Genomic DNA, 17,173 nt, shown 5'->3' on the forward strand with positions numbered 1-17,173 from the left:
AAAAAGTTAATGAGAAAAAATATGTTTTCAAGAAAAAGATAGAGTAAAATTGAACATTCGCAAAATAAAATTAATACTATTAATATAGTCGTAAATTGCAACCGAAATTTATTATATATATATATTATTAACCAATTCCACGAGTAGCTTAAAAAAAAGAAAAGAAAAGAGCAGGGTGGGCCTACCTCAGATCGACGGTCAATACTTGGGACAATTAAGATTCTTACTCTGGGTCCGCTATTTAAACGGATTGATTGGAGGGACTAGTTAAACTCCACTTAGTAGGCTAGCTACCGGGTTTTTTGGCAGGCAGCTTCGGCAGTTTCTCTTACATCGGCTCTTTCAGCTTTAACATACTTGTCTGCAGAAGCATAACCTGAAAAAGAAATTTAATAAAACTCAAAAACCGTAGCTACTTGTTGTAGGAGATTGAGGAACAGGACAAGAAAGAAGACGAGGAAATAGCACACTGCTTGCTTTTAGGAATGGGATCTGGAGCTGGAAGCTTCCTCAAGGTGGTTCTCAAGAACTTTGATGTTCTTGCTGGGTGCGTCTCTTTCTCAAATTTCCTTTTCTTTACCTATTCGATTGAATCTGATTGCTTAACGGAGGCAAAGACAGCAATAAGTTTGGGTATTCGTTAAGGCAGTGATAAAAAGATGGCATTCTATTGTTGTTGTTTTTTTTTTTTCTTTTTGAAGATATATCATTTTGCCAGTTTGCTAAAAAACGATAATTTTTGTTTTTTTATCTCAAGAGAGTGAAGAAAATTAATTATAAAGATGAATTGACACTTGCTTTCAGAAAAAAAAAGATGAATTGACACTGACGATTCGTAACTAATTTCTAATTTGTTTAATCTGCAGGCCTGTGGTTAGTCTTGTTTATCCTCTGTAAGTTGCCTTTTACATAGTGTTTGATTAAATTCTATGATTAGAATTGTGTGGAATTCAATTGAATTCTAATTTCTCTTTAGACCAAACACACAAAATATGGAATTCAATTGAATTTCACAAAATTTTAAGAATTGATGAGATTTCAAGCTACAATTAAGGGAAATTATATCTATATATTCCTATGATTATGGGATTTGATGTATTCCTATTATAGTCGGAGAATCTCTTCATTTATAGTATTATACCGTATATGTTACAGGGAACCTTTTGTATTAGTGAGATAATCCAATTCAATAAAGATGTAGCCCTTGGTCTTGTGTTCGTGGATGTAGGCTCTCATAGCCGAACTAAGTAAATCTTCCTGTGTTATTGTCTTCTTTCTCTTTATTATTATAAATTTAACATAATATCAGGACTTCTAATTTTTTGAGATTTTTTGTTTGGTTACTGTTCATGGGCTCTATTTATTGACACTGATGGGTATTGTTCACACCTATTTTTGTGTTCGATTGGTATGGTTTGTTCAATCCTAAGAGTTGTTTTGTGGTGATATTTTCTCATCGGTATTACCTCTTGAGAGGAATTTTATGTTGGTGTTTTCTAGCTGGTATTGCCTTTGGGGAGGAAAGTGCAATTCTAAGGATTATTTTGTATTATGGTACTTTGTGTGAGAGCTTTTGTGCGAGTATTTTTTAATGTGCTCGTGAGTTGCTGGTTGGAAGCTGTTATAAGGAAGTTTTTGGCTTTCACATAGAATCTCATTAAGGGGGAATGTTAGAATTGATGAGATTCTAAATTATAATTAAGGGGAATGTTATAGAAAGTTGATTCTATTTAATATAGGATTTGTTTTCCTAAATAGATAGAATAATTATGTTTATATATTCCTATAATTATGAGATTTGATATATTCCTATTAAAGTTGGAGAATCCCTTCATTTATGGTATCATGCCATATATGTCTTGGATCTTCTATTAAAAATAACCCAATTCAATAAAGATGTAACCCTTTGAAGTTTTGTGTCCGTAGATGTAGACTCTCATAGCCGAACCACGTAAATCTTCTTGTGTTATTGTCTTCTCTCTCTTTTGTTATTCTAAATTTAACAGAATTGAACCAAACATAATGTTAATCTATCTCTCTCTCTTTGTTTTCGTAGTAGCTACATCTAATTTGGGGTGGAAGCGGGGTTATGGGACTGAAATGCATATTTATTATGGTATTTAATTTCAATTTTTTGGCAGATATGCCTCAATTAGGGCAATTGAGACCAGATCTTCTGTTGATGATCAACAATGGCTTACTTATTGGGTCCTTCATTCTATGATTACTCTCTTCGAGCTCACCTTTGCCAAAGTCATCGAATGGTAAGGAGCGTGTTGTGCTCTTGACCTTGTAATATGCTTGTTTTCTGTTTGTTATGTGCATCATTGTTTGTGAATTTTGACAGTAGGAACTGCATTCAATGTCCATTTTGATTGAATTTGGAGTGCATATATATCCAATATCAAATTTATCCTAAATATGCTTTTGTTGTCAGTAGAATTTATTGCTCACATTTCTCTTATTTTTGAAGAGCAGCTTTCGCTTATGTGTGACGTGGTTGTTTGGTGTAAAACTGCAAATTCAGTATATTCTTTCAATGTGAATAAAATTCCAGGGAAAATATCAAATAATCTGAAACTTTGCCTTTGTTTTGGTAATTTCACCAAGAGTTGAAATTTCTCATATGTTGATAAAATGTCATTTATTGAGACTAAGCATGCATTGCTGGAATTTTCTATATCTGTAATGGCAGGATACCAATCTGGTCATATGCGAAGCTCATTCTCACATGCTGGTTGGTGATCCCATACTTCAGTGGCGCTGCATATGTTTATCAGCATTTTATGAGACCTCTCTTTGTTAACCCACAGCAAACCATTAATGTCTGGTATGTCCCCAGACAGAAGGATGTCATCAGAAATACAGATGACATTTTAACTGCTGCTGAAAGATACATTGATGAGAATGGGACTGAAGCATTTGAGAAGCTCATTCACAGGGTATGCATTGAAGAAGTAATGATTGTTTTTTATCCTTAGTACTGGTTTTGAGATTTAACTGATTCTAATAGTGAGTTGTTATACCTTCTACCTAGTTGACAGTGACTATGGCTCGTTAGATAGTCCATTAGAGTATATATCAGTAAATTTCATCTTTCCCCTTCCTCCTCCTTTGTTTGCAGGGTAATAAGTCCAGGAGTAACGGTTACACAAACAAAATCTTCGATGAGGACTATAGATATTAAGGCTTGTAACTCTCGTTTTGATCTGTTACGAGGTAAATTTGCATTGGGTATGACTAACTTGAGTTCTAGGCTTCTCTTCATGGGCAAAACCAGAGTTTTCTTTTGTGAAGAAAACTGGATGTTTTAATGTTTATATAGTATGTAATTACCTGTCATCATTTGGTTTCTCTTTTTTTTTTTTTGAAGTTATTTTTCAACACTGCACATTTCTCATGGAAGTAAAGATTATCTAAAGATATCGTGCATCAATTCTTCTTCTTATTTGGTAATGTTGGATTTCTATTTTCACAGTTAGCATTTATTAGGTACTTAACGATGGAAAATTATTGAGCACAACAGAAGCACATGATTTTAGTGCTGTATACAGTAAATGTGAGTGAAGAAGTAACACCACAGAATTGTTATATTGCTCTTAATGAAGTCGATTTTCGCCGTACTTTGTTTTTTCACTTGCCTTTTTCCTGTTTATTCTTTTCGTCATGATTCTCAATGCATAATCATACGGATCTCTTGCTAAAGCGTGGACACACTGATTTGCAGATTAAAAATTTTATTTTCGTTTTATTTGACTTCAACAGAAAGTCTACATTTTTTTTATAGAAATCATGAAATTTTAATTTGTTTCCTTGTTCAAGTCATCTTAATTTTTCTGATAATAAAAAATTTTTGAAGAAGAAAAATATACATGAACAACCCACCCTTTTCGAAAAAACCCAGAAATACAAGTATATTGTGGAGCACTTGAAAAATATTTTCATTGATGCGAACAATATGAGTATACATTGGAAACCAACAACCTCATATGAAACAAAAGCAGATTGCTCCAGTTCAAGATAACATCCAGAAAGACAACTTTTATTTTTGTCAAAAGTTTTGAAAAGTCTAGAGCACAATGAAAGATCATCAGTCTCCTGGGATTTTGTTTAACAAGTCCCTGAAAGTGTCTTCCCTTTTTCCATTGCTGATCAAAATTCAGGCCTCATCTTCATCGTCAGCTTCACCATCATTCATAGCTTGATACAAATATTCCTGAGCTTCTTCAAGTGCAGATTCCTTAGCATCAGCAGCATACAATATCTTCTTGATTGCAACAGCCATCTGCGAACGTATAAAAAAACATAGTCGTAAGTTGAAGATGTAACCCCTTGCCCACCACATTAATAGCACTAATCATTTCTTGTCTGTCTCGTTTATATAAATACAATTAGAATGATCATGTGTTTAGAACACTTACTGGGAGGTCCTCCAATTCAGGAGTTTGACAAAGTAACTCTATATCCCTTAATTTTGCAAAGTAAAAATCTCTTTCCTTTTCCAAATGGCTCACAGACAGCTTGAGTTCAGTGATCTGCAAATACACGGCAATCTTTAATACTCAAAAGTTCTGTATTACAAGCAAACAAAAGGAAAAAAACAATAATAACAATACAAAATTTTTAAATAATGGAAGATAGTTTATCTTGTCTAGTACATAATCCTTGACCACTGAAAAAGATTATCTGCACTGATGACCATCATAAACACAAAAGCCAAGGGAAATGAAACCTGCTCATTTTATGTAATTCAAGCTAGAAAACCTGTTCATTTTTTTGAAATTAATGCTGGATACCTCCCTGGATAAAGTCTCTATCTCTGAAGAATTAGCCCCACCTCCCCTCCCTTGCTTTGGCCCTGTAGTAAGATGCATCAAACAGTGCACATGACTGCAAAGGAATGAAGTGAAAATGTAGGGCACCAACAAACAAAATGTTTTATAATGCAACTAACCAGACACTTTACTTAGGCCAACAGGGTCACCAGACATATTGTTTGATTGCAGTGATTTTGAGGTCTTCAGAGTTCCCTTGGAGCTACGGTCCTTTCCACCCTTAATTCTCCGTTCCACAGGATTATAATTCCTATTAAAACATTAAATAAGCAATGATATACGTTCAAGGTTAAGATAATATTAGTTAAAGAATACAATATGACAGAAGGATGATGATGAGAGAGAAAGCAACAAACTCATTCATGATGCCACCATTGACAGAATCACAGTATCGCTTCAACCATTGTAAGAACTCTAAGTTGTCCAATGGTCGACCTTTAACGAGCCTGTTAACTTCAACATGCTGCCATATAACCAAAAGAAAAGAAATGTGAAGAAAAGTACAATTGCAAGCTCTAATATTAGAACTGAACTTGCTAACCATGTTTCCAACATAAAATGCTGACACTACAAGTCAGTCAATTCATTTGTTGACAAAAGCAGTCTTCTCAATCTTATCTTTAATCATATTCATGTCTTCCTTCTAAAGCCAAATAAACAAGCCAGGCATAATAATGCCAGCACAATGGTTGATCCTCCAAGGAATAGAGGCCAAAATTATATGCTGGGCTGAAAAATCTAGCAACATTAAAAATCATGGAATTGTGTAAACAAAATCCAACTATTGTCTAAGGATAGAAACTACAAGCTCATCTTTGATATAATGTAAACTTCCTGTTGTGGATTCACTAATGAGTCTAACACTTTACATGAGAAGTGAAACTGAGATCAAGTGATGTGCAACAAATTCAGATTATATTTGAAAACAAAAGTACCTTTTCAATCTTCAGCTTGTTGAATACATCCTGCAGAACCTTGTAGTTTTGGATCATATCATATTCTGTTTTTGCATCGAAATTCACCTACAATAAACCAGAATTGAAACCAATGTGAAGCTATACCACAATTACAATGACAAACTAGATGAGGTTGATACGAAGACATGAATGCATTGTCACCTTGTGCATGGGAACAACTCCTGGATAAGTCATATCCATCATCTGACACTGCACAGCACCGGATGCAGCCTAGCCAAATGATTGGTATAAGAAAAATTAAAGAGATAGAGAAGCCCAAAATTTATTTCACAGAAAAATCATACAAAACCTATCCAATTCAAAGAAAGTTTATGATTCCGATAGCTAAGAAACTAGGTTTCATTTATGAAATCAACAATTCAACTCAAATAATTCATAGCTGGAACGAGCTCAGCAGAAGGGCATATCAACTGAAAGGAAATTACTTGCATAAACCCTTATGAAATTCATGTTACCTATAAAAACAAATGTTAATAGTCATGTTTCGCAACCTAGCAATACATGTTCTAATTCTGAAGGCCAAATTATAATGACACTAAAAGATATATCAATCTCCATAAGTTATCCCTAAAGCAAAGCAAGATGCAGACAGCACAGATTTTGAATACAAAATCCTTTCATGAACTTCAGAAAAAGGGATAGTAATTAACGTAAAAAAAAAAAATTAAAAAAAGCAGCATTCCTTTGCACATAAATTATGCTCCCAGGGTATCAGGATTATTAGACCACCATAGCTACTCAAGTAACATGGACATTAGCTCCTAAACCTAAATGGCACTTGAGACCAAAAAATGCAAACCCTCTACTAGAATCAGATGACGAGGAAAACATCCTGAAAAACATTAGTTTCACCATCCTTAAAATGTCTAATTCCTTGGCACTCTCAGTTTCAAGAAAGAATTAAATAATGGGTACTTCCCTGTGATACCAGCCAGATGATTCATTATCATCAATTGAACTGTACAGTTGTGAGAACTTCTAATGGGATCTCACCTGAACAAATTTCAGCTACATTCAATAAGGTTATTCTACAAATTCAGTTGAGGGTTTAGCAAGATGCAGAAGCATCTATCTCATGATAACAAATTGCTTAGCTTTGACAACCGCTATGCATACAGAAGTTAATATACGTACTGCTAATAGCTAATTTAATCTGACCCATGAAAAATGCACCTCAGGCCAAGTTAGTTTCAAGTTAGGCAATGCCATAAATCATGAAACAGTATCAAAATTCATCTAGATCAATTACTTTTGTCACAAAAATTCCACCTCCACAATTGCCAGTAAATAAAAAAAAATCAAGTATAATAGCATACAAAGAAGATTAGAGAAATAATGTAAGTCGGGAAAAAAAATCTCCATTTGGTACTTGGAAACATGAAAATGCGAGTTGATAGAAAGACGAACAAATGTTCAAAGGTACCTTTTCTGGAAAACAGAGCACATTTTAAAAGCAAAATATATATATATATAATTGCTTGGAAACACTTGTTTATGCATGCAAACCATACAATCACAGGCAACATCCCTCAAATTAGATAAAAAATAAAAATTTAACAACCATCAAAACCCAATACACAACATAAATCCTCTGAAACAACACTACGGAAGAAACCAGAAAACTTAAAAAGGGGAACCTCTTCAATGCGGGTAAGATTGAGCTGAAGCCTATTGTTGATCCACGTCAATATCTCATTCCTTCCCACAAAATATGCACTATCCATCATCCCTATATTCGAAGCCATTTCTTTCTTTCCTTTTTACGTTTCCGTGCTTCTCTGCCCCTCTCTCTCTATCCCCAGGGAACCCAAAAACCCAAATTTTGTCTCTTCTTGTATTATAATACTGAACTCAAAAGCACAAAACTTGCACACACAAAAGGGCATAAAAGAGAAGAAGAAGAAGAAATGGGGATGAAAATGCAGGATGTTGCATTCGGTGTAAAGGAGAGATTAGGTGAAAGAGCAAGAAATTAGGGGGGTTCTAATTTTCGAAATTGAATTGTAGTGTGTGATTTTATAAACTGAAGCGTACTGAGAAATGACCGGTGAGAGGGAAGGAGAGAGAGAGAGAGAGAGAGAGAGAGGGACTGGTGAAAGGGACAAATGGAAGTAATGCTTTTTGTTGGCTGGCAACAACCCGGCCGGCCCTTATTTGTAATGCGGTTTATTTCTTTCAAACAATTTTTAACGCCTAATTTTAACGAATCTAATTTTTCCTTTAATGCAAAAAAATCAAATCATTTCCCATCTTTAGTTAAATCATTTATTACATGTTGATTATTTCTAACCCAAAATTATACTCCCTCCGCAAACGTAAATTCCTCAAATTTTTAAAATTATTTAGCTGTATTTAAATAATTTTTTATTTGTAATAAATTAAAAAATTATTATTTATTTTTATGTTTTGATATTCTACTTATTTCAAATTCCCTTTTCGATAATTCATTTCCTTAATTTTTACATGATTGTATGCGATCAATTCCCTAGTCCTTCATATTTTGACGAAACAAATTGAGATATAAAATTTATGCATCTGAATACCTTAATTTTTTTATTTTTTATTTTTTAAAATTTTATGACTTAAATTCTTAAAAAAGAAAAGGAAACATTTGGACAATCCTGTTTATGCATGTGAGGCAGAGTCGTTGTCACCATCACTCAACTCGGAGTGAAAATACTTGCTTGTGCAGTGAGGGTGGAAGAATCTGATTCACATCATCCATCACAATAAATATATAAATAAATAAACACTTACCAATAAAACACCAAAACATAACAATGAAACTTTAGGTGATAACTTGGTCTCTTTCAGTCTCATCTCAAACTATGACTTCTTTCCCCAAAAGCTATTAACTCTATTACCTTTTCCCAATAATATAAATAAATAACTTACTTTAGTTTTCCCTTAAATATGTAAAATATCTCTATGCATAGACTTTTTATAAAAATAAAAATAAAATTGAATTCTTAACATTACTGCTATAAGAAAAAACTGAGACCAATAGCAGTTTAAGTTGGTAAAATTGGCACTTTAAGAATTAAAAAGGTCCTATATAAAATTATAAAATGGAGAAAATATTATATACAAATGATGCAAACTTCCAAGTTATAATGGGAAAATTGAAGATGTAAAAGGTGAAAAGCTAAAAGGAAGAGATGGTAGATGTGATGTGAAGTTTTCTTTAAGGCTTGAAGCTAAAGCTTGTTAAAAAAGTCTAGGGCTTCAATGTGAAGGCAGAAAGTTGTACCAATTTCATTTTAATCTCTACGAGAATCTTTATTCAAATCTTGTCTTTCAACATCTCCTACAAAAGCAAAACACTTTGTGAGTTTTCGATGATATTGTAGTTTTATCTTATTTCTCAATAATAACTATTTCAAAAAATAAAGTTTCCAATAGTAGAACACAATAAAAACCAATTTTTTTCTTTTTGTTTAAGTTCACTTTTTTTTTTAAAATTTTCTTTCTCCAAAAAAATTTCTCAAACATAGAGAAAGAAAGAGGCCACTAGAAATTAGGGGGAATTGATCTTGGGCTAAGTTCATAGGCTGACCGCTTTGGAAACGAACTAAAGATGGTTGATGGGCCGGGCCTAAAAAGAAGACCATTAGCAAAGCTCTGCGCGAGTGTGTGAGAAACTGGGATTAGGGTTTTAGTGCTTCCTTGCCTTATAAATGTTCATTTTCTAAGAACTTAAACCTAGCTTGAGACCAAGAGCTCTGTGAAAGAACAGTCCCATAGGAGCTGAGCGATGGTGCACGTTTCCTTCTATCGCAACTGTAATCTATACATCTTGCTCTCTCTCTCTCTCCCTCCGTTCGCGCATTTTCTTTCTATGCAATTAGTGTAGCAATTTTTTTAAATATTTAAATAGTGATTCATCTTGTATGAGTGAAGCATTTAACTGTGAAAAATATGTACTTCGATATGTTTGGTTTGCTGTTTATTTATTTATTGAATGGTTGATCCGTAAATTGCTGGTCCTAAGCTGGATTATATGTTTGGTTGCTGAGAATTAAAGAAAACAAACGGAAAGTAGAAACCACGCTGAGATCTATATATTATTTCTTTTGATTTGCGACTAGTCTGAAAATGGTTGTTTTGCAGTTTGAGTGTGTTTGTTTATCTGAATGGTGCATAGTGAACTTTTGAGGCTTCAAGGTTTCATGATATTTTTAGTTGATAGCGAAGTGATAGACAATAATAAGTAAATTAGTTTTGAAGCTGTAAAATTTTAGGTTGGAATTTTTTGATCTAACGAAATGAAAGCTTTCATCATTTATGGTTATATGTGAAGCTTGATTAAGCATCTCAGGCTTATATAGCCTTCTGCAAGCTAAAGAGCCTGCTTCTTGTTAGTGTCAAACAGACTCCAAGCAGAATATGTGTTTTATATACATGTTAGTCTGATAATTGATTTTGTGATTTATTTATGATTTTTACTGCAAATTCTGAATAAATAGATGGGAAGACATTGCTTCTTGTTAGTGTCAAACAGACTCCAAGCAGAATATGTGTTTTATATACATGTTAGTCTGATAATTGATTTTGTGATTTATTTATGATTTTTACTGCAAATTCTGAATAAATAGATGGGAAGACATTTAAGAAGCCCCGTCGCCCCTATGAGAAAGAGCGATTGGATGCAGAGCTAAAGTTGGTGGGAGAGTATGGTTTGCGGTGCAAGAGAGAGCTATGGAGAGTCCAGTATGCACTGAGCCGAATTCGTAATGCTGCTAGAATGCTTTTGACTCTTGATGAGAAGAACCCTCGTCGGATCTTTGAGGGTGAAGCTCTTCTCCGCAGGATGAACCGTTATGGTCTATTGGATGAGAGTCAGAACAAGCTTGATTATGTATTGGCCTTGACTGTGGAGAACTTCCTTGAGCGCCGTCTGCAAACACTTGTCTTCAAGTCTGGTATGGCAAAGTCCATCCACCATGCCCGTGTGCTTATCAGGCAGAGGCATATCAGGTGTGCTTATTATGCAAGTTGGTAGTAGAAATAGAAAATGTCAGTATTTGTCTCGTTTCATTTTATGCTTTTTGAAGATTTTCATAACATCCTGTTGCTTCGTGACTTGTAATAACTTAGCCATCTTAGTTATTCTGCTAATGGTGTAAAGGTTTAAATTTCCAGTGAAGTTACAAAATTTTGAGCTTTAGGATAAATAATTTCTCGCAGAATCACTGGAGTAGTGCAATATGATGATTATCAGGTGTTGCATTGACTTGAAAGGACTGATAATTAATGTTGTGGGAAAGTAATAGGAAAAGTTTCACCAGGTTTGCCAATAGCATGGGTTTGTGAAGACTACCATGCAATTTGTTGAAGTAGAAGTATTGGGATTTTTGTGTTCAAATCCCTCTGATTATCAAAAGGGTGGGAAAACAGAAGATTAGAAAGCAGCTTGTTTGATGATCGGTTGAAATTCTAATTAAGCGTTTGGCGCTGATTAAGTTTCTGGATTGAGGCTTTTGGTTCTTTACATGTATTGATATGCATTCTGGCCCTGTTAGAAATTGGGAACGTAATTTTAGCAAGTGTCATCACTTGCTGCTGGTTTTTTCACCATGTTTGGAAGAATCAGTATTGTAGATAAGATTCCATGTTGTTGTGAAATACAGTTTGTCATCATTAACATCATTGTTGACTTTTGTTCAAAATATTTTGGCTCCCTCTTTTTCTTTTGTAGTAATGATGACACAGCCATTTACATAATATGCTATATCCTCTAACTTGTTGGGTTGGCAGGGTTGGAAGGCAGGTGGTGAACATTCCATCTTTTATGGTGAGGGTTGATTCACAGAAGCACATTGATTTCTCCTTGACAAGTCCATTTGGGGGTGGGCGTCCTGGAAGAGTGAAGAGAAAGAACCAGAGAGCAGCTAGCAAGAAGGCTTCTGGTGGAGATGGTGATGAGGAGGACGAGGAGTGAGCTTTGAGTTTAGCACCATGCTATTAGAGCCTGTGCTACTTTCTTGGCTAGTTTTATTGTTACTCTTAAGGGCTAGGCTTGTTTTTTCTTTCCTTTTTTAGAGTTTACATATTGCTGCATAAATGGTTTGCTTCCTGAAGTTTGATATTGGTTTTGTTTTGTTATGAATTATGTAGCTATGACCTGTGCTGAGGATTATTATAATTTTTTCCCACCAAGTGACAATATTGCTTTCTGCTTATAGAGTATTTGTGTTAAACCCATGCACCTTGTTTTTTTTTTCCCTGGAATCAAGAAGGATATGGTATTCATTGATAAAAACCGTTCAGGCAGTAAAATATTACAATAAAGACCATTTATAAAAATGGATTACATCAAAACGAGAAAGCAATTTACAAATGTCATAAATGACTAGAAGGATTTTACTATGGTAATGAAAGAATCGCCTTCAGCTATAACATTAAGATGTTTTCTGCTCCCTGCAAAATGGAGGGCTTTTCTGCATGTTAAACTTTCAAGAATCAGGGGTCTTGAATTCCTGGTCAGAGGAGGCACCACAAATCCAGAGTCTTATCGTTTTGATCCCTGCTAATAGCTGCGGTAGCACTTCTATTAATTTACTTTGATGAATCCAACAGGTCTGTGTTCCGACAATCCAGAATCTTATCGTTTTGTTGTTGGATATTTTGTTGTTACACATTTCCTCTTTATTTCTTGCACCTATAGTGAGCTACGGACAGCAATCAGTTCCATTCATGAGATTTTTAAAATGTATTTATAAGTAATTGACAGTTCAAATTGGTCAGGAATGAAAAATTCACTTTTCAGTTACTTTTTGTTAAAGATTTTGAATTTTAGAAAATTCAAAAAAAATGTCAACCACACAAATATAAATTTAGTACTTTCTGAAAATTCTAAATTATCTAACTAAATTACTCTCAATCAAATAAAATCTAAAATCACATTTGAGTGAATAGGACAATTTAAACTACATTCGTTTTTAGAAAATATTTATTTTATTTAATTAAAAATAAATCATTTTAAGATTTTTAAAAAAATTATTAATATTATTTTTTTGAAATAAAAAATTATTAAATTTTCTATATATAATTTTATTTTTTAACAGTATAATTAAATAATAAAAAATAAGTTGTTTTTAAAAAACAATTAAAAAAGTACTTTCGTATATAAATTATTTTGTGGAGACTTGTTCAATTTCTCGATCAACAAAGTTAAAAGAATTGATTGGAAACATGATTGCAAAATAAGCTTCCAAGATCTCAATGGCAGAATTGTTTTAAATCTCTCGGCTCCAACAATTCACAGCTTGATGGCTTGCCAATCTTCCAAAGTTCTGCTGTAAGAATTAATGCCATATATATAGCTGATTAACTTTAGCGGGTTCAGGGTTGTCTTCACACCGACACGCAGATGATCTGAAGATCTAATTTCATACTAAATACTAAAATTTCATCATAGTTATGCAATTTTAACAACACATCCAAACCAGAATTGCCATCTGTACGGTTCATAACCCATCAATTTCAATTCATTTCCTGTCTCTAATGCCTAATAAAAGAATGCCATATCATATTATTATTATTATCATAATCCCCTGATGTGCCAACCACATTCCTATTCTATTTTGTTTCTTTGTTAATTGCAAGTAGCTAGGTAAAACATAAATAAAAATTTAAGACATGGGACCAATGCCAATAATTATAAAAAAAAAAAAATTAATGTGGCCCATAATTATAATTATAAATAAAATTCTTACTGTATAAGTTATTTGTACAATAAATAATGATAAAATTAAAATTTTATACCAATAGGTTCGTTTTTTAAATTTTAAATTATATATCTGGGTGCATGTAAGTAAGAATCTGCAGAAAAATAAAGTTTGGAGAAAGACAGAGAAAGAAGAAGAAAAAAGAAAGCTGCATGCCCATCAAATTAAGCATATATTAGAGAAACTAATTAATACAGGAAAATAGCTTCATAATTATTAATTCCATACATATGAGGGTGGAAGTATTTAGTAAAACGGGTGCGTATCATTGTTGTAGAATACTTATAACGAGGGATTCTATATCAATATTAGAGATGTCCATGGAGTCCAGCAACTGTGATAGTCTTTCACTCAACCCATCCACCTCAGTTCGTAGCTTCCTGATGTATCTGCATGTTTCCTTCAAAACTCTGGATGCTGATGCCTGCAACAACAAAGCACAAATTTTCTGCTTGCATTTTAATTACTACTTGTATATATATAAACGACCATGCATGGTTCATCTAAGATGCAAAGGGAAAACTATACATTCAACCACCTCAGTCAGGAGCTTGCGTTGCATGCTTTTTGTCTAATGTCGAAAATGTCTGTATGGTTATAACGTGTTCAACAGAAGACAGGGTTGAATAAGGAATCAAACCCGTGTTCCTGAAGGAAAATCAATTATTTGGTGGAAGTATTAAAGAAGTGAAGATAAAAAGAAGAAATACCCTGGAGGCCTGCCTTTGATTAAGCTGGGGCAGCAGTGCTTGTAGTTTGAAAATGAGCTCATTGATATCATCTTCAGTGAGGGCTCCTGATGATCTTCTTCTAGGCATAGCTGAAACTCTGTGGTTTCCTTCAGTGTTTTGCTGGTTTTTACTATCCGCACTCAGGGGGGGAAGATGGAGATTGGAATGGTAAGCATTAGCAGCTTAAAAAGAGTTGGAGAGGACATTGATGACTTGGATGAACATGATTAGGTCCCACATTTCTGCACCAAATGGGTCCATAATCAAGTAGGTCCTTCATTTTTTTTAAAAAAAAAATTTTCTTTTGCTTCCACCTATGATGTTCTCATACAAATTTTGGCACATTTACAGGACCGTCCATTTGTTTCAAAATTGTTAAATTGATTTGAATTGAATGGCTAAGATTTTGGTATAAATCTATTCGATTTGATGGGTTAAATTTTTTAATTAGTTTATTTAAGTTTTATTTTAATATTTTAAAATTTAATTGAAATATTTTAATTTTAATTTTTTAATAGTAATTATTAAATAATATAAATTAAAAACATTTAAATTAAAAATTCTAAAAATTAAAAAGGAAAGCTCCATAGTTTATATACCCATTTATTCAAATAGAAAAAATAACTATTTGATTCAATTTTGCTAAATTTTTTTATTAAAATTAAATTAAATTAATTAAAATTTTTTAAAATTAAATCCAAAATAAACATATTGATTTGGTTTGTTCAATTGTTCTGGTTTGAATATAATAATTCTTACACACGAAAAATAAATTGTAATATTTTTTAAAAAATATTTTTTATGAAAAATACTAAATAATTTATTTTCTTTAATTTTAATTTAAAAAATAAAAATAGTATAAATTTATAAATAGTAGTATTAACAAATTTTTTAAAATCTAGAAAATTACTTTATTTTTTGAATAAAGAAAATCACTTCTTTAAAAATGATTTGTTTTTTAATTAAAAATTTTCATTAACTAATTTTAATGAATGTTTTAATTAATGTTAAAATATAAAATATTTTTTTGAAACTAATAAAACATTAAATTAGATTTTTTAAAAAGCAATCTTAAAGTACGTGCTATTTTATTTGTTAAATTAATTCGAAATATATAGCTAATTGGACACGTGTCACTAGAATTTAAGTTCATATAAAAATAAATTTAATAGCCTTTAAATAAATAAGGCATGTAAATAATTAACATATAAAATTTAGAATAAATATTTAATTTAAGATTACTAAAATCATTATATATAAAATTAAGCTTAGGAGCTTCACTTCTTTTTCTTGCTTTTTTTTTAATTAATTAATTAATTAATAGTTATTCTAATTAGATGCCTACTTGCTACCGAAATGATGATGCCTTGTCTCTAGCTTGCCTCTAGCTTGCCTCATGGGTCTTTGAAGGCACACTTTGTAGTTTGTACCATGTTTTTATCCACATATGTCAACGAGTTTTGTTTTGGTTTTAGACTAAAACTTACAAAAAGATAAGAGACCTTTGTGTTATACTTTAATGCCATAAATGAGGTTGCTGCATTATGATATGCCATGGGTGACAAAGACAAAATCACTTGTAGACTTGCTTAGAAAGCAATTCCTTGTCCATCAGAGTTGACCGTTATCACCTCCCAACCATTGTACTCAAGCAACAATACTCATGTTTCTAACATTATCATTATTTTTCAGTGCATTCATATGAAATGGCTTGTTTACTGAGTGGTATTTCAACACAGCCCAACTCAATAAGGAATAAGCACTCATTTTACCCTGAAATTTGTTTCTCAACCCACGTATGAAAAAGAAACATCCTGGAAGAAGATGGCAATTCTGCAACACAGAGAGAAAGAAAGGTTTGCTTTTTGATAAATTATTTTTGCACTTCATAGAAAGTACCACTTCTTTAATCTAGTTAGCTCAATTAAATAAGGCCTTAGAAAATTTCTTTAGATAGTACTAATAGGCCTGCAAGCCTGGAAACTACTGAGCTTACTAGACTATGGTACCCAGAAGAATGCTGAAAATTTAACAGTAGTTCCAAGTGGTCATTTGTCTATTATAAGGAAAAACATTTATCATCTCTGATGCAAGGAAAATTGGATTAAATTCTGATGTGACTATGCATGCACAACAAGATAAAAAGAGAATGACCAAACTCCCCATACTAGTCCATCAGGAATAGGAAAGCTTCATTTTTTACGTGTTTGAGACACCGTTCCCAATAATTGTGTGGTGTTGTTTTTATTTGGTGGATTAGTCTCATTTACCTCCATCCCTCAATGTCCACTCACATGTGCTATTTCAAGATATAAATCGTCTAGTAGCACTCACTAATTTAAAAAGGTGACAAGTGCATCTAATTAAATTTGAAAATTTTCATATTCTATTCTTTCAATTTTCAGTCTCCATTTCAATAAAAAAAAAATATCAGTTAATACTTAATAATTCAAGGAAGATAGCCTCCATTGTCAACATTTTAATTTAGCTCCCAAATTTTGGATTTATCATATAGATATAGACTATTGAGTTAAAAGTAGGGCATAAATGAATTAAATTATTCAAAATCGTCTCCATAAAAATTCGATCAAACTCAGATACGGTTTTTACGTGAATTAATTTCGAATTGAATCTTACTTACATGAATCGAATTTAAACTCATTAGTATTCGATTTATTTAGATTCACGAACTAATGCATTTTCAAATTCATAAATATGAATAGATTAACGAGTTAATTCATTGAATAAACTCGTAAACTATTTTATTGAGTAAATTCGTGAACAAAACTTAATTCGTTAAACAAACTAATTAAGTAAATTTATAAACACGTTCATCCATATCTCATATTTAGTATTTAATATTTAATATTTAATATTTATATTTAGAAAAAATTTATTAT

At 32.5% G+C, this 17,173-nt stretch overlaps 3 protein-coding genes and 1 long non-coding RNA gene across 5 annotated transcripts; 2 read left to right on the plus strand and 2 right to left on the minus strand.

The window, feature by feature from the left end:
* Nucleotides 1-260: 260 nt before the first annotated feature.
* On the plus strand, nt 261-3,448 carry LOC110617686 (HVA22-like protein a). Of its 2 annotated transcripts, XM_021760641.2 has the most exons (5): nt 261-547; nt 867-893; nt 2,142-2,264; nt 2,696-2,942; nt 3,125-3,448. In XM_021760641.2, exons 1-5 carry the CDS (start codon nt 486-488, stop codon nt 3,185-3,187), a joined length of 522 nt encoding a protein of 173 aa, XP_021616333.1. In that variant the 5' UTR covers nt 261-485; the 3' UTR covers nt 3,188-3,448. The 2 variants fall into 2 exon arrangements, with proteins under 2 accessions (XP_021616333.1, XP_021616334.1); XM_021760642.2 differs by lacking the exon at nt 867-893.
* Nucleotides 3,449-3,917: 469 nt separating this feature from the next.
* On the minus strand, nt 3,918-7,940 carry LOC110617685 (microtubule-associated protein RP/EB family member 1A). The gene is made up of 8 exons (XM_021760640.2): nt 7,450-7,940; nt 5,954-6,022; nt 5,771-5,857; nt 5,192-5,298; nt 4,955-5,085; nt 4,797-4,858; nt 4,422-4,535; nt 3,918-4,285 (listed from the first exon to the last, which is right to left on the minus strand). The coding sequence occupies exons 1-8, from the start codon at nt 7,555-7,557 to the stop codon at nt 4,160-4,162; spliced, it is 804 nt and encodes a 267-aa protein (XP_021616332.1). The 5' UTR covers nt 7,558-7,940; the 3' UTR covers nt 3,918-4,159.
* Nucleotides 7,941-9,444: 1,504 nt separating this feature from the next.
* Nucleotides 9,445-11,994, plus strand: LOC110618182 (40S ribosomal protein S9-2). The gene is made up of 3 exons (XM_021761274.2): nt 9,445-9,594; nt 10,408-10,789; nt 11,570-11,994. Exons 1-3 carry the CDS (start codon nt 9,567-9,569, stop codon nt 11,751-11,753), a joined length of 594 nt encoding a protein of 197 aa, XP_021616966.1. The 5' UTR covers nt 9,445-9,566; the 3' UTR covers nt 11,754-11,994.
* A 1,701-nt stretch (nt 11,995-13,695) lies between these two features.
* Nucleotides 13,696-14,401, minus strand: LOC110618158. Its single transcript, XR_002488470.2, has 3 exons — nt 14,253-14,401; nt 14,081-14,129; nt 13,696-13,966 (listed from the first exon to the last, which is right to left on the minus strand). It is a non-coding gene; the product is annotated as an uncharacterized LOC110618158 (long non-coding RNA).
* Nucleotides 14,402-17,173: the final 2,772 nt, after the last annotated feature.

The sequence above is a fragment of the Manihot esculenta genome, chromosome 6, assembly GCF_001659605.2.
Source record: "Manihot esculenta cultivar AM560-2 chromosome 6, M.esculenta_v8, whole genome shotgun sequence".
NCBI lineage: Eukaryota > Viridiplantae > Streptophyta > Magnoliopsida > Malpighiales > Euphorbiaceae > Manihot > Manihot esculenta.

Coding starts and splice junctions, on each gene's coding strand:
- LOC110617685 (XM_021760640.2), bottom strand. CDS start 7,557: ATGGCTTCGAATATAGGGATGATGGATAGTGCATATTTTGTGGGAAGG. Junction 4,859..4,954: donor TGGCCTAAGTAAAGTGTCTG/GTTAGTTGCATT, acceptor ATCTTACTACAG/GGCCAAAGCAAGGGAGGGGA. Junction 4,536..4,796: donor TAGAGACTTTATCCAGGGAG/GTATCCAGCATT, acceptor GTGTATTTGCAG/ATCACTGAACTCAAGCTGTC.
- LOC110618182 (XM_021761274.2), top strand. CDS start 9,567: ATGGTGCACGTTTCCTTCTATCGCAACT. Junction 9,595..10,407: donor CGTTTCCTTCTATCGCAACT/GTAATCTATACA, acceptor CTGAATAAATAG/ATGGGAAGACATTTAAGAAG. Junction 10,790..11,569: donor ATCAGGCAGAGGCATATCAG/GTGTGCTTATTA, acceptor TTGGGTTGGCAG/GGTTGGAAGGCAGGTGGTGA.
- LOC110617686 (XM_021760641.2), top strand. CDS start 486: ATGGGATCTGGAGCTGGAAGCTTCCTCAAGGTGGTTCTCAAGAACTTT. Junction 894..2,141: donor GTTAGTCTTGTTTATCCTCT/GTAAGTTGCCTT, acceptor ATTTTTTGGCAG/ATATGCCTCAATTAGGGCAA. Junction 2,943..3,124: donor TTGAGAAGCTCATTCACAGG/GTATGCATTGAA, acceptor CTTTGTTTGCAG/GGTAATAAGTCCAGGAGTAA.